This window comes from Protopterus annectens, chromosome 12.part0 (assembly GCF_019279795.1).
Source record: "Protopterus annectens isolate FY-2018-M chromosome 12.part0, PAN1.0, whole genome shotgun sequence".
In the NCBI taxonomy this organism is placed as follows: Eukaryota; Metazoa; Chordata; order Ceratodontiformes; family Protopteridae; genus Protopterus; species Protopterus annectens.
Window position 1 is genome coordinate 417,254,543 of NC_056746.1, and position 16,850 is coordinate 417,271,392.

A 16,850-nucleotide genomic window follows, 5' to 3' on the forward strand; every position below is an offset into this window, starting at 1 on the left:
GTAGCTAGTGTGGCCAATAAGGGTAGGAAAACAGAATGTCAGCCTAGATAAAGTTCATCCGACTGGATCCACCAACACATCTGTCGGTTGCAAATTCAAGGAGGTTTAACTGAAAAAGATAGGGTTTGTCAAGTAACAGACCACTGACCAGCTAAAGACCACTGAATAACACGCATAAAATATCGTGCTAAGGAAAAGAATACAATGGCTGCTGCCATAGATCATACACAGCTTGAAGAACTAGTCTGACTGAAGGAGATGGATGGAAGATAAGCTGATGGTCCTGAGACCTGAGCGTGGATATTCAATAAATTGGTAGTGATGCTATTTGTGGTATTGTGTTCAGATGTGCACCAATGAACTCCAGACTCTAAACTGCTGTCAGGTTTGATTTGGCATAATTTTATTGTTAGCCACAATGACTGAAAAATCTGGAGCAAATACTCCCTAGACTGTTGAAGGAGATGCTTGGAGGGGGCAGTGAGGATACAGTCATCCAGTTATGGAAACGCTCAGAATCCTTTGAGTCTCAGGTGAGCAGCCACCGCTGTCATGCATTTGGTAAACACCCTGGGGGCAGTGGTGAGCCCAAATACCAGGGCTCTGAATTGGTAATGGCTGGCTCCCAGCTGAAAGTGTAGATGCCTTATGGATCACCTGTCTATTTTGATTTGACAGTACACATTCTGAAGATCTATTGAGCACATCCAATTGTCCTTGTGAAGAAAAGGCAGTAAGGACTGAACCATGACCATTCGGAACTTTGACTTCTAATTGTATTGATTCACTTTGCTCAAATCCAGAACTGGTCCGAGGTCCCTGTCTTTTTGGGCACTAAAAAGAAATCAGTAAGTTCCAAATCCTATTTGGTTTGGTGGGACCTTTGTGACGACTCTCTTGTCTAGCAGCTTTTGAATTTCTAATGCTTTTGGTTTCCTCTGACTCGGTGGAATGTAAGGAAGCTCTTCCCTGTTGCAAACAACGTTGGAAAACTGAAAAGGAATAACCTCTGGATATTATTCTTAGCACTTAGGAACCTTCTGTTATATTTGCCAAGGTATCCAGGTGCAAAGATGACAATCAGGCAGCACTTCAGGAATGCTGGAAGAGTTTTGTCAGAAAGGAATCACAGAAACCCTGACTCTGCAGACTTCCCTGCCTCTAGGGAAATGTCTCCCATTGGAACTTCTTCCTCTGCCTCTGGAGTTGTCCTCATGCAAATCTTGGAAAGGTCTCCGAGTTTTCTGGGACCAAATTTTCTTACCGCCTCTGATTCCTGAAGAAGGTTCATTGAGGGGTAGAAAACTTGATTTCCACAGGAGACAAGAGTATTTCCTTCTTGTTCACTGAGGGTAAGAGTCTCTTTTACAAATGGACCAAATAAGGATGTGTCATTGAATGTGGTGCTGATGAAGGACATATTAAAGACTCCACAAGGTCGTATCAATGCATCTAGGCATGTCTCCTTAGGGCAATGCCTGAACTGGCAGCTCATGCCTTCAGCTGTGTGCGAGATCAACCTCATGGACGTATTGGAAACTGACAACAGTATGGCCAACTGGGAAATTGTCCTTTTGAAATCCTCTGCAGACATGAAACTTAGAGAGAGTATTTAATAGCTTCTTGATCAAATATCTCTGTAACCTCATCAGATGTGCCAGGTAATTAAGAGATCTCAAGGCGAAGGTTGCCAAGACAGACTTGCTTTCCAAATCTGTCCAACACCCTTGACTCCCTGTTTGGCAGGTGGACAGAAAAGTTCTATTCTTCTAGCTCTTTCTTAGTGTCTGCAACAACCACTATACCATTTACTGGGACTCCTTAGCTCCAATGGGGTCTATCCTTGGGGGGAACTAAAATTTATCAGGTCTCTTTGGAATAGGCTTGACTATTATCCAGCTCCTTCCATGCTCGGCAGGAAATTAAATCAATGATCTCCATGGGAAAGGGGGGGTAACCTAAGACATAGATGGCCAGAACCAAAAGCTTCCAAAAATTCCAATTCCTCTGAAAAGAGATTTTCAGAAGACCAACCACTCTTTTGTCTGAGAATTTCTAATATGTCTCCAAAGGAGATATCATCTGGTGGTGACCCCTTCTTCTTCATTTACATTGGTATCCTTCATGAGAGATTTCAAAGTGGACTCTTTGTGCCTCCTCTTGCATATTCTCTTCCAATGAACCTTTTATGAGGGATGTTCAGGGGAGGTGTCTGAAGACAGGAGGAATTCCTCTACAGAAACTGCATGGAAACTAGTTGGAACTGGCTGTCCCTGTGGAGTAGTCCAATCGACTCAAATCTCAGAACTGAAGAGGGGATGGGAACTGGATCCGAAGAATGAGACAGCATTTCTCTAGTGCAAGACAAAGCCTTTTCCATGACCTCAAAGGCAGATGGGCCCACAGAAGCCACAACCAACAGCAACGGAGCTGAAGCTTCCAGTTCAGGCAGATGACGACTCCTACAGGATCCATGCCACGAGGATGGAACTGGACCCCAACTATCCAGGACCAAGGATCTGAGGGGCAGGGATGAATCCAATAACATCAAAGTCAATCTTGGCCACAAAGACCTGATGCAGACAACTCAGCTCCAGAACCAGTTCCAGTCCGAAAATACTGTTACGGAACTAGTCATGGATGCCATCAGAGTCAAAGAAGATATCTTCTTTGGATCCAACTCTTGACATCTCTGGAATTTCTGATCCTGGGGTCCCAAAACAGTGGGATGGATCACAGAAGGAGAGGGAATAGTATGAGATGTAGTTGAAAGGCTTATAGATTCAATAGGGGACTGAGCCGGTATGACCCCCATCTAGATCTGAGCTCTGAGAAATTTTCGTACCATCCTATCCACATCTGTTTCTGATAAACTTCTGCAGAACCTGGAGGATGTAGTGGATTGTGGTCTTGAATGTTTCTTGAGAATCAAGAGTAGGAGAAATTGGTTTAGCAAACAGTCTGGTGTGTGAGCTCTATGAGAAGTACCAGGCTTTAGATCAGAGAGTCTGGGATCCGAGGTAAAAGCCACAGGACTAGCCAACATAATTATTGGACCTGAAGCTTTTGGATCCAATGATTCTGGATCAGAAGATTGATCTTTGGATATGATTCTGGATCTGAAGATTGGATCTTTGGATATGATGATATCAGATCTGAGGATCTTAGGATGTTAGCTGGGGGATCCGATGAACTCCAACATGACTTTGGTCGGGAGCGTCTTCTGTGCTCCGATGGAACAGACTTGGAAGATTTGGCAGGGGTCTGAACCCCAGAAGATGGAGTTGTAGCAGCAGGAAGTAGGCCTTTCAATATTAACTTGTTTCAATGGTCAGCCAGAGCCCTTGGATTAAAGGTGGAACAGAAGCTGCAGTTGGCATCCAAGTGGTCAGCTCCGAGACCATAAATGCACTTCTTGTGAGCATTTGAGTTTGGAATTTTATGCCCACAAAAAGTGCATTTTTTTAATCCTGTCAGTTTTTCAGTCATGACAGGAATGTAGGTAGTTTGTCTGTTTGTTTCTTTCAGCTTTTCCCAGTTAGGGGTCGCCACAGCGGAACTCCGGTCCGCTAATGATTGGCAGTAGATTTTGACGTGCTGGCTTGCCGGGCTTAATGCACAACCTTCAATGAAGGAACGCCCATTCACGCATGCCGACACACAGATGACGCTCTCAGAATCGAACGGGAGGAATGTATGTAGAGTAATAACAATTAAAAGCATTACACTAAAAAACTAGAAGGAAAAAATAAGCTTTTTTTAGCAGAAATGAAAGTGGGGGAAAACGAATTACCAACTATGATAATTAAGAAACAACACCCTGTTTAAAGGATAACAGGAGAAAAAAATACCAACTATGGTACAAAAGATATACTATAAAAAAAAATAAAGCATAACACTGTCGCCAAAGCTAAGAGGGAGGATAGAAAAGTCAGATAATAAATTTAGAAGAAATTTTAGTAAAAATATGTAATAACTCACACAGAATTCACAAATTTCTCACTTAAGACAGGAACATGCATCTGAGCACAATGACAGCAAATGAGATCTGAGGAATTGCGGATGGACTGAGGTATTATGGGTAGAGGGAGGAGCTTAAGAGTTGGATCCAAAGCTTAGAGTATGCGGCCGAGTCAGATACAAGGATCGGATCTGAACCCACGTATTGAGGAAAAATGAAGGGGATAACATTAGATCCAGATGTTCTTGGTTTGGAGGCACTTGAATTCTGCAGGGAGGGGAAGACTGTTCTAAGTTAGTATGTAACCCTCTTGAATTATGTGGACAACTCTTTTCTGAACATACCAGTCTCCAATGTGGCAGAGAATGGGAAAGCTTCTTTGTAAGACTTGAGGGGAGGTTGGGCCGGGTGGGGTGGGGAAAGGTTGACAGTAGTCATATGTTTTAAAGTCTTATCAGTAAAAGATCCTTTAGGTCCTTTGAAGTCATTTTTGGATTTTTCCAACCATTTCTTTATTTAGAGAATTTTTTTTAGCTTTTTGCTGAGATTTTTTATTTAGTCTTTGTGAAAGGATTTTGATTTTGAGGGGTAGTTCCTCTGGAATTTTGCTACAGGAAACAGAAAAAGTTGCTTAAAGGTTTTCATAACTTTTCCTTTCGCCTGTAAGTTTTTGAAAATCTTAGCAGTTGCTGGACTAAAAGGATTGCTCAACGATTCCTTGGACAGAGACAGTTTAGTCTTGATATCAAGCAGCAAGGATTTCAGACATTACAAATAATATTCTCTCACTACAAACTCCAAAATCTAAAAGAACAACAACTAGCAGTCAAGTAAACCAGTTTATTAAAAACACTAACGCCTCGGCTTATACTAAGCCTTCAAGGAGTAAATTTCACATGAATGCAGTTCTCATTTTATACCCACATATATTCAATTAAAATAATTAATTAAGCAATTAAACAATAAAATAGCTAAAAACACATCTATCTAAACCATACATGTATGGTTTAGATAGATGTTTTTAGCTATTTTATTGTTTAATTGCTTAATTAATTATATGACTGAACAGTTGTGGGTATAAAATAAGAACTGCATTCATGTGAAATTTACTCCTTGAAGGCTTAGTATAAGCAGAGGCTCGCTTGAGTGTATTTTAATAAACTGGTTTATTTGACTGCTAGTTGTTTTTCTATTACAAATATCTTCTCAACACAGATTCAGTTGCTGCAGCCCTACAAGATGCATCAGCAGCAACATAACCCACTTTATTGAATGTTTTACTACCCGAGTAACAGATTTAAAGACAAAATGGGTGATTTACTGTCGGAAACATGAAAATCTAAAATTAGTTTGTTCATGTTATCAAAAATTGTAGTTAATGGCACAGAAAGAAAGTACAGCGGAAAAGTACATTTTCTTTCCATACTTGTCTATGGCTCTACTATCCTTATCAGGCAAGGCATTACTAGAGGGTAAGAGTTTATTTTCTTTATCAGACTCAATAAAAATCACACTAAGGTCTGATGAAACATTTTTATAAAGAAATTTGAGAAACTGTGGTACCTTCACTGGGGTAAGGTGACTTTGATTCATGAATCAAACATTAAGCCTAGAATAGATGGTTAAAGGCTTAGTAACATTTTCCTCTCCTGTCACCTGTAGTCATTCTAAGGGTTAATTCTCTCCATCTTAATTTTTAGATTCAGATCGAAGCATTAATACGGAAAGGTTAACCGAGCTTTAAATCATAACTTCTGTAATACATGTTAAGGCATGTTTTGTCAAAAGATATCACATGAAACACAAAATAAAGCATAGTTACTTATGCAGCAGGATAGTGATAAACTGTATTCGAATAAGGACCGCAACATTTAATGAATGCTATCCATATTTTCTTATATTGACTAGGCTTTTACCAGACTACAATTAGAATCAAATCCCTCTACTGATAACAGGAGGTATGTGACCATTTGACTCTTTGAAGACTCTCACATATATCACTGCTTACTTTATTTATTTAACATCTGTTTACCGGGAAAGTCCAACTAAGACAGAGCCCATTTTCAGTGGAGGCCTAGGGGGAAACACTCCAGACGCATGTCTTTAGAATGTGGAAGAAAAATTGAGTACCAGGAGAAAACCCATGTGAACACAGGGAGAACATGTAGACTCTGCACAGAAGGCACCCTAGCTGAGAATCAAACCAGAGAACCTCCACGGCACCATCCACCACTTCACAGGTAGTGAGTGCCTGCATGAATAATGTAAGTGATGCAACAAAATACGTTAATCTTCAAAAATAGCCCTTAAGGTAATCGCAGAACATTCAGACACAGAGGCTGCTTCCTCTATAAAACTGCATCTTGGTTGTACAGTCTCATAATTGGATGGTTTACTAACTAGAACATATTTGAGAGGAAATGCCCCTTGCAGAAATGATGAAACATCCTTAGCTGGAGCTCTCTGCACATATCCTAATCAGTGCTTCACGTTCTGCACACACAGGGGATGGGATAGTAAATGAAAAAAAAAAAAACATAGCCTCAATGGATGTCTACATGATGGTCCATCCCAGTCAACCCTTACACTAGTGATGGGAAAACAATGAGTTCATTGGCAGGGAGGAAGATGATGACTGACAGATAGTGGGGAGGGGGGCTAAGAACAAAGAAAAGGAAATACATTTATGCTGTGGTGCCAAGGGGGCTGCCAGGATAAGGAAACTAATTTAAAGAGGTTATATATGTATTTTTTTTTCTTTTTTGAAACTAGTAATACATTTGGTTTGCAAAAATGTGTGTACCTTGTGAAATATTTTTCATTGTAATTGTAAGAAGGAGATAAGAAGGAAAATGCATCTATCTAGTGTCTGAAGTATAATATAACTTACTCCATCATTGCTAGACGCTCATAACATGCAGTTACAGTCTACTTCAAGGAACTAGCTAACTAGAACTGTGAAAATAAAGCAGGCATATGCAGACAGTAGTTGCTCCTAATGTTTTGGGGCTGATATAATTAAGCCTTTGTCCTTTACAGGTGAAAAATGTGTTTAGTTACTTTTGCTGTGGGAAAACACATTATAAAAATAAGATGATGTAATGTTTTTCTGCAAAAGGAAATGAAGTAATGGTTTTCTCTGACCAGGACTGAGGAATTGGAAGGCATAAATATTTGAAACTGATCTTTGTTCTGCCTCGTCTTTGTTTTGAACATATTGAGGTATCCACTTTCCTGAAAGTTTACTATCTGCAATGCCTGCCTGTTATGTTCCGGGAACTTATAACACTTAGAGTTCAGTACTCTTTGATTTGAGTTGGAGACAGTTTTATTATCTATCATAGGTAGTTTTTTTTTTCTTTAAAATTTCCTCTCTGTGTAGTTAGCTTATTTTGATGTGTGTGTGTGTGTGTGGGGGGGGGGGGTGGGGGGGGGGGCTGTGTATGTTTGTATAAATAATTACTATGTGAAAGGCGGTTACCATTGGTAAGTCACACAGGAAGACAATGGGTAAGTGACAGAGTGATATGAAAGGGTCAAAGGGTGCCAAAGCCAAATATTTGGGTTTGTAGGTGATCAGTGTGCAGTCTAATCTGGATATGGATGTTGGAAGCCCATACCCAGTGCATTAGTGTGTACTCCACTAATGGTCTTGGGGCCAAGTTATATTTCATGAATTACTTGAGCTAGATTTGTGTGTACTTTTATCTTTTTTATTTTAACCTGTTGGGTACCAGTGGTGTTACTCCAACTGCAATATCTCTGGTGCAAGCTAAGACCTTTTCTTCACAATGGCGGTCATAGTGCCATCAATCTATGACATTTTAGCTCATACTGGTAGGATTCAAACACCATACATCTACTTGGTCACATATAAACATTAAAAAATCATAGCACTTGCCTTCAAAATTTATAGTGGAGGGTCAGAAAGGGAATATTTTCAAATTTTTAAGATGAGAATATCTTTTTATAGAAGATCCTATGCAGTTACTGAAAAGGAATCTTTCTTTCTTTTTACACACATTTAAATTATTTAATACTATATGTACCTTAAGCAGTTCTGTCTTATGAAATTAATCAAGTCTAAATCTGATGACAAAACTCACAGTGCTATGCATAAATCATAGCAACTGAGAGCAATGCTTAGTTTTTCAGTTTAGAAGAAAAACTGCTTACTTATTATATCTTCTCTGTTCTCGTATAAGGTTGCATTCTCTTCATATCCTTGAATTTTACTTCACACATAAAAGGTCCTGGGCATCCTCAGTATTTATCAAGTTCATATACTTGCACACTCCCATTATGCAGAAATACACATATCAGACATTATGTAATTATTGGTAATCAGGAATATTTATATGAAAAATTCAGTTTTTAGTGGATTCACATGGAAAAAATCCAGAGCAGATCAGAAGTATACTTAGTTACAGGACAAGTGATTAAACTCAAAAACAGCAATGATATAAAAACAGGAACTATACATATGATTGAGAACATTTAGTAAATAATTAAATAATAATAAAAGCAAAAAAACAGATATAAAGTAAACAAACTATTAGGGCAGTTGTCATATTACAAGTATCAAACAAAGCATTAAAAGTGCTGAATGCAAACATCAGAAAAAGTCAAAGCAGGATTACCAGGAAAATAACATGAAAACAAAGAACCATATCTTTGGAGTTGCAATATGAAACAACAGCTTTGAAGTCTGGGTAGTAAGTAGGTGAATAACAGTAAGATTAGAAAGTAGCCTAAGGTAGTCTAAACTTAATGGAATAATCCTTTAGGTGATGCCACAGTTAAAATATCAGTAGCACAGGTGTGTTACTCAGTGATGACTTGAAGCAATTCATGGGAATGTATAAAAGCTATTGGGAAATATTTTGATAGTTTATCTACAGCAGGAGCAACAACATACTTGGAGTCACAAAGCTGGTTTTTGGATTTTGGGGCAGAAAACAGTTGATGACCCAAGTCCTCAACACTGCCTTGGCTGCCCTGTGTTTTTCAGAAAAGCGATCTCTTAGAAATCGCTTGTTCATGCATGTCAAAGAGAAAACGGTGATTCTTCAAGACTTGTGCATTGTTTTGGGAATCTTCTTTCCTTCCCTACATTTTGCAACCCTTGAGTTTCATGTATATGTAAATTTGGGTAGGGGGCTGGCCTCTGAACAAAAACTGATTTGATCTGCATCTTTGGTTTATTATTATTTTAGATGTTTTGATCAAAGTAGTTTCCATGTGATCATGTTCTAATTTTACATAATGGAAATCATTATTGCCATGATAGAGCTCTAGATAAGAAGAAACAGTTATTGTATATAAAAGACTACACGGAAAACATAACTGTATGATAGTTTTTAGAGAACACTTAACTGTAGCTCGCCATCACCAGCTTTTTTATCTGTACCATAACACTGCATGAAAATAGGACACAATGCATATGTATTCAGGCTATGTACATTCATCTGAATCAGAATAATCTGCTCCGTTACAACAGTCAACACTATGCAGATATCCACCTTCTGCAAACTTTTAGACTTGAATATACTTTAATGATCCATCACTAAAAATGCTACAAAACTGTACACAACATTTTAAGCCTGCCAACAAAGCAAGCGCAATCTTAGTAATATTTACTTATTTATTTATTTTTTTACAGAGTTCCACCAGTACTGCAACGAATGCTTCTGAAATGTTTAAATTCAGACCATACCCAAGATGAAGTACACAGGATGGCAGAGAACATGTATAGATTATACCAAGATCCAGCAGCTCAACAAGGGCATCTTCAGCCCAAGTTGGCAAGACAAAACAAATAAGGGACATCAAACCAAAGAAAGTAAAATGTCTAATGAAACTGCAATACTGCTGAAAAACAATGTTAAAGTTACTAACAACATGCCCACAATGACTGATTAATAATGCCCTTCTGCTAAAAAATCTTTCAATCGTTCAAAATTACAGTCAACATTCTATTGTTATCCCTTTGTGCCAAAAGCACATAGCCATGCATGCAGACCACATATGGATTTTTAAAAAGTGACACTGATCATTCAGATTTTGCAAACGAACTACAGCTGCATGTTTAAAATGCCATTAACGACAATCAGTTCTTTGGCAAGAGTCTTCTCATTTAATAGTAGTGTTACTAATTCTGACCTCAACATATCATACTTGTGCAACAGAAGCCTGTGTTATGAATCTACTACTTCACCACCACAAGACAATCAGTCCTATATCATCAGCATTTTTTTATCATGTTTATACACTGTCTTTCTTTTCCCCATTGGTTTCATTGGAAACATTTTAATTCTAGTTGTAAACTTAAGTCACTGGAACACTATGACCATTCCTGACCTCTATTTTGTAAACCTTGCTGCTGCTGATCTCATCCTGGTGGCTGACTCACTCATTGAAGTATTTAATCTGGATGAGAAGTACTATGACATCACCATTCTATGCACTTTTATGTCTTTGTTTCTACAAATCAACATGTATAGCAGTATCTTTTTCCTGACATGGATGAGTTTTGATAGATATGTTGCACTAGCAAGAGGTATGAAAGCAAGCCTGCTACGAACAATGGAACGTGCAAGGTTAAGCTGTGCCTTTATATGGATGTTCTCTATCACTGCTACACTGCTGCCATTCATCACTGTGCAAGCTCAGCATATTGGAGATGTCCACTTTTGTTTTGCAGATGTTCAAGAAATCCAGTGGCTAGAGATAACCTTGGGATTCATTATTCCATTTTCCATCATTGGACTTTGTTACTCACTAATAGTGCGTGTGCTTACAAAGACACAGAAGAATCAAGGTCTCAGATTAAGACGACAAAAGGCTCTTCGAATGATTGCAGTGGTTGTTATAGTTTTTTTTGTTTGTTGGCTACCGGAGAACATTTTTATTAGTGTTCAACTACTGACAGACAAAGGAGACTCCAGGTTTTCTGATGGCAGGTCCTTCCGTCATAATTATCCTCTAATGGGACATATAGTGAATTTAGCTGCTTTTTCAAACAGCTGTCTGAACCCTATCATTTACAGCTTCTTGGGAGAGACTTTTAGGGGGAAACTACGTTTATATGTAAAGCAAAAAGCGAGAGGTTCTGGACTGTATCGTTTTTGTCCTAGTGTCCCAAGTTTAGATATTCCTATCACTAATGAAACATCTGAAGCATGAAAGCCATATCTGGCACTTCACTTTGAATTCATATACGCATGTATAGAGATGTTGCTAATGTATTTTTGAAAAATTCATCAACATAATACACAAGAAGCCTAGCTTATCAAACTGTATGGAAATGATCAAGTAAAAGCAAAGGAATGTACAGCATGAAACAGCAGAAAAATGGCACATGAGATATTGACGAACTTGGGAATTAACAGCGAAAAATGAACTGAAGTTTACACAGAAGTCTCATGATTACACTGAAATGACTTTCTATGACACACAAGAACATGGAGGGTGCATATTAAGAACTAGAAAACAATGAAGACCATACCCTTAGTTGCACTACACATCTGTATTAAAACAGCTTAAGACAGAATGCAAAGCCTTGACAAAGTCAGGGTTTAGTATGCATCACAAGATGAAAAAATGAATGGGAGCAAAAGAAAATTAGCCAAGAGTAACTAGGGGATAAAGGTTCATGCAAAGAGAGATTGTGGCTATGCCTCAAGTTAAAACAGAAAGAGGGATACTCCACTGTGGGTTCATTAAACCCAAAAGTACAGTTTTCTAATGAATGATTTAGGAGTAAAACTGGATGGCTAAAGGATTACTTTGAGAAGGGGATGACCTGAATTAAGAGTTAAATACAATAAGGGGCAAAGAAATTAAACAATTGTACAATTAAAGGGTGGTGTAGGAACGGAATTCACTACTTTTTTGATAAAGAAATTCAAGTTTATTCATAAATGTGAAATATTTAATGAGACTGAACATATGAGATGTGATGAATGTTCAGGCATTAAGAACGCTTGGTACCTGCCAGTATATAAAGTAATTTAAATGAAAAGAAAACATATTATCAAGAAACTTGCGTATAAACCTCATTAACCTGTCTTTATGTGCTTTTATTATACTTTTGGCAATGTCTTTTTCAGTCTGATGTGGACTATCTGGGTATCCTTTTTAAACATGTAACCAGTTCATAACAGCTGTTAGTACAGTTACTAGAATTTATACAACTTGGAGTAAGACTTCCAACAGTCCATTAAACACTGCCTCAGTCAAATGTATAAAATGCAATGAATCCTTCAGCAATGTAAAAGTTTCCAAATCACAGTAAACATTTCAAACACGAGCACTATGTGTTGACTTCATTCATAATCAGCATACTGGTTTATGTGGGGGTGGGAATAGAAGTTTTAGCAACATTCTTCTAAAACCTGTGTTTACCCGAATTTTACCAATGCTAGGCTCAATACAGGGTTCAGTGTCAATGACTGGCATGCAGGATAGCTAATCTTCAATATGGGCTAGGGGTTTCTTTTTAGGAGAAGTAACAATTCAGTCAGTAGTTCAATAGAGCCAATATCAGAGTGATGTTCCTTACTGATAAAAGGTGTCAGAATATCTTGATATTATCATATTAGGCAATGCAGCTTACATTCCGATTTTCATCTCTACAGAATCACAGACATGACAATGACACTAAGAAAGAGAAAATTTTAAACCATGTGAAATTTACCAAGTTAAAAAAAAAGTTCTTATTTACTCCCTGCAGTTTCCAAACCCCAACTAAACCCAGACCAATTTTTAAAGTGAAAATTAAAGAAGCCTTCCTTCTCTGAAGTCATCAAATCAGTTTTGACCACAACAAGTACCAAACCTACCTATTTCAATTCCCTGAAATACAGAACAGTCCTTAACATTTTAATATAAACAGTGTTTCACAGGATAGATAAGCTATCTACTTACATTGCATGGAGTATTCAAAAAAGGGGTAAAATAGTTGTACACCTATTGGAGTCTTCCTTATTAACTTGAATGCATTAATAAAGGGCTCGATTCTAAGACTTGCTGTCAGTGAAAGTGAATAAATCCAGTGTGTTACACCCGAATAAAGTCACTTACATTGTGAGCACATCTTTTGAAATATGGCTCCAGTGTATGCCTTTTTATATTCAGGCCTTACACCAAAAGCAAGTCTTTCGGAATCAGGGCAGGCTTATATCAAAGTCAACTGAGAGCAACATTTTTGGAATCTGGTCCGAAGACTTATGTCATTGTGCATTCAAAAACCAGCATGCTGGAAGACTTGAGAATTAAGAATTAATATGCACATTTTCCACAATGCTATCTTATAGCAAAAATATGGTCTGTATGTTGTCTCAAGCATCCCTTCTTATTTCAGGCCCATCGACCATTGGCAGTTTGGAGATAATAAGCCATCTTTAGTGGACATGAGACATTACTTCAGTATTCAGGAGCTAACTATGAAATGAGGTAAATAAAGGTAATACAAGTCTAAAACATCAACGGCTCAATTTGCTTCTGTTAGACTATCATCAAGGGCCACCACAATTCTCCCACTGCTTAATATGTCAGAGCAACATTTTCAACACACCAGTTATGCAGCTATGTGAATTATGGCACAGTTAACATGCAATTCCATCCCAAAAATCAGATTTCAAAAATGACTGTAAAATCACACTTTTAAATGGCTTTGTGCAATGAGAATACCACAGTTTGTGAGGCAGAGGCCCATGATGATACAGTGTGGGGGCTCTTAGGAATGATCAACTCCTGAATGACAATGACAGCAGAAATGAACTCCCAGGGAACAGGTGAAAATGAATAGTCTCCAGTGGCATTTTACACATGCTAAAAAAATAAAAAGAATTGCTTTTGAATACAGATAATGATAAAATAAAAAGAACAGCTTAAAGTGTACTGGCTACACTTCACATGCATTTGTGTTTTACAGCTAATTTTATTTCTGGGTATACTTATGATGTTAAAGCTAAAAGTGGTTTAAAAACGAAATTAAGATTATATGTTTTTTGAGGTTTTAGTTTCACTGTCAATTCATTTTTTTTTTCTTATCACCACAACTACAAAATGATGTCAACTTAGATACGGACAACAATTACATACATCAGCAAAGCATTCTCAATAACCAAAAATACCATATATCCTTAGCAAAATAGCTACTCACATAATGGTTTTACTAATAAATCATAACATCTATTAATTTTTAGTGTCAAATGTTCCAACTGTGTGACACAGGTGACAATATGTCTTACGAAGATACAAGACTCCCTTGTTCCTGCACTCAGCATAGAAAAATAGTAGTTTATACACTAATGTAGTTATGGGGCATTGTGGATTCACTCTTTCATGTTATGTCAGGAGTTTGAACCTTTAAGAAAATTCTCAAGTGGACATCCTTATCAGGAAAACTAACTGCATAAATAACAAACCTTTTCCATTAGACATTGTAAAATTTGATCTACTGCCAATCATTAGCGGACTGGAGTTCCACTGTGGTGACCCCTAACCGGGAAAAGCCAAAAGACAACAACAACTGTATAGTGTAAGGAGATTATTCCCACCACTAAGTGTTTATTTAGATTTACTATTCTAACGTAACAAACTGCTTTAATACAATGCATGTACTGCTTTCTGCTGATATGTATTTATTAGCTGCTTACACAGTGATTCTCTGAAGGAAACTACCAGACTGCTTTCAAACTCCTCCCAGAATAATTTCATGGCTAGAATACATTAGACCAGATACAGTATTTGCTAACCACACAGTTCCACTAATCTTAGTCTTAGTTACAGTTCCTCAATGAATAGTCATTTATCTAGGGTGAAGCCTTTTACATTTTCTCAGAGAACTCAGTAGAAGCTCATACAGGAGTGGCGTTAGGTCAACTGGTGCCCTAGGCAAAAGAGCTCCATGGCACCCCCCACCACACCACCTTGGTGCCCCCATCCTGGTCTACCTACACCAAATAAATAATGAAAAAACGCCCCTGCTACAGCGACGCCCTAGGCAGCCGCCTAGTTGTCCTAGGCCTAAGGCCGGCTGTGAGCTTATAGTCTTAGAACATGGGACCAATTATTATCTCACATTTTTAATGCCAGTCTATGCAACATTTCAACTGTTACATGAACATTTCCATGGCTCTATACAATGAAATTCATGAATAAAGTCAGAAATTCTCAGTGGGTACCTGTGAATGTTTGTGGGGGAATCAGCTAGGTACAGCACTTTTAGGCCATGGGGGGAATATCTGGCTTGAGGCTGGAAGCGATGCTTTTAAACAGTACTGTATTCTGGAAATCTTTTTTTTTTCAAACAAGAAACATAGGCAATCATATATTTATACAAATGAAAAAGAAAACATACTGATTATATTTTCAGTTGAAAATATTATACTTCATTTATAATCTTCTGTACAGTCACTGTCAGTCAAACATTACATGGCTCAATCGATTTCTGCCTTCCGTTTAACCTCATTCCTTTTCCAAAACATTATTCCGCATGTATTGTTCCCTTAATTCCCATTGTTTCTATGAAATTTGCTCCTATTCTTTTCTAAACATCCCACTTCCAGTTATTTTACATCTTACTACATTTATCACTTCTAGTAAAGCTGGGCTAGACTTAGATTTCAATTTTTAATAACTGCTTTTTTGACAGCCACCAGATTTAGACTCAGCAAGGCCTTACCTTACTATGTCTAGACAATTCAGATTCTGTATCACAGCCCAGAAAATAATTTCTTTAGTTACACCAATTTGCTCAACCAGTATTTTAGACAGAGAAGTCTGCAGGTAATTTTTAAGGTCTGCCAAACTCATTACACTCCCATAAAATATGTTACCAACTACCTCTTTCTTCTCCAAAACACCTCCAACATTTGCAATCTACCTGAGGAAAAATTCTATGGAGTTTGCTTGGGGTATAAAAATAACTATGCAAACACTTCTATGTTGTTGTGTCTTTCGGCTTTTCCCGGTTAGGGGTCGCCTCAGCGGAAGTCCGGTCCGCTAATGATTAGTAGTTGATTTTTACGTGCCGAGTTACCAGCCCTGATGCACAGCCTTCAACGAAGGTATGCCCATTCACGCATGTCTCAACGCAGAAGACGCTCTGAGAATCGAACCGGACAACGTCTTACTGTGAGACGACAATGCTACCGGCAGCACCACCACTGCGGGTTATGCAAACACTTCCATGCAAATATACTAAATCTTCTAAACTTTGTTGCATACCTGGAAGCCATATATATTCTCTTATTGTTTCATTGCGATGTGCTTATCAAATCTCTCTTCCCAATCCTTTCTAACCTCCTCTGATTGATTTCTGTATCATGTAATCTTTTATAAGCCCTACTAATTATCCCTTTTACAACAGCAGCTTCAAGTCAAGTTTGTACTAAAAGCTCTACCAGTGCTGGTCTCTCACGTAGGATCTCCCTATTCCTTTCTCTTTGCTATACTGTGATAACAATCCTTGAGAGGGAAGGCAGTCTATAGTACGCAGTCCAAATGAATTCTTGGCCTCTTCCCATTCTATTACCTCTCCCACTCTAATTATTTGCTCCCAATACCTTGGTTTCTTTGCCAGTTATCTCCAGTAAATTCCACTCCCTTACTGCCCCATTCTCTACATCCCTAATTGCAGTCATCCCTATTGGCAGAATGTCTTTCCTACATTTTTATGTTGGCTTAGTTCTAAGAATATTTTCTGCTATTTTATAAGTACAATATTCTGTGTGGTTACTGTTATTCTCCTTAAGGATCTGCATCCAGAATCCCAGTCTGTCATTATCTGAGAACCCCCCAACCACCACCACCACACACACAATTTCATAATCTTCCCTTTCTAATTTGAAGTATAGCTTTTTCCTTAGTGCAGTCTACA

At 38.1% G+C, this 16,850-nt stretch overlaps 1 protein-coding gene across 1 annotated transcript in view; it reads left to right on the plus strand.

The window, feature by feature from the left end:
* GPER1 (G protein-coupled estrogen receptor 1) overlaps window positions 1–12,272 on the plus strand; it is a 30,847-nt gene extending 18,575 nt beyond the window's left edge. Inside the window, exon 2 of the mRNA XM_044089531.1 lies at window positions 9,624–12,272. Coding sequence (XP_043945466.1) covers window positions 10,046–11,146 — 1,101 coding nt within the window. The 5' untranslated portion in view covers window positions 9,624–10,045 and the 3' untranslated portion in view covers window positions 11,147–12,272. The remainder of the gene's footprint in view (window positions 1–9,623) is intronic.
* The last annotated feature ends 4,578 nt before the right edge of the window (window positions 12,273–16,850 follow it).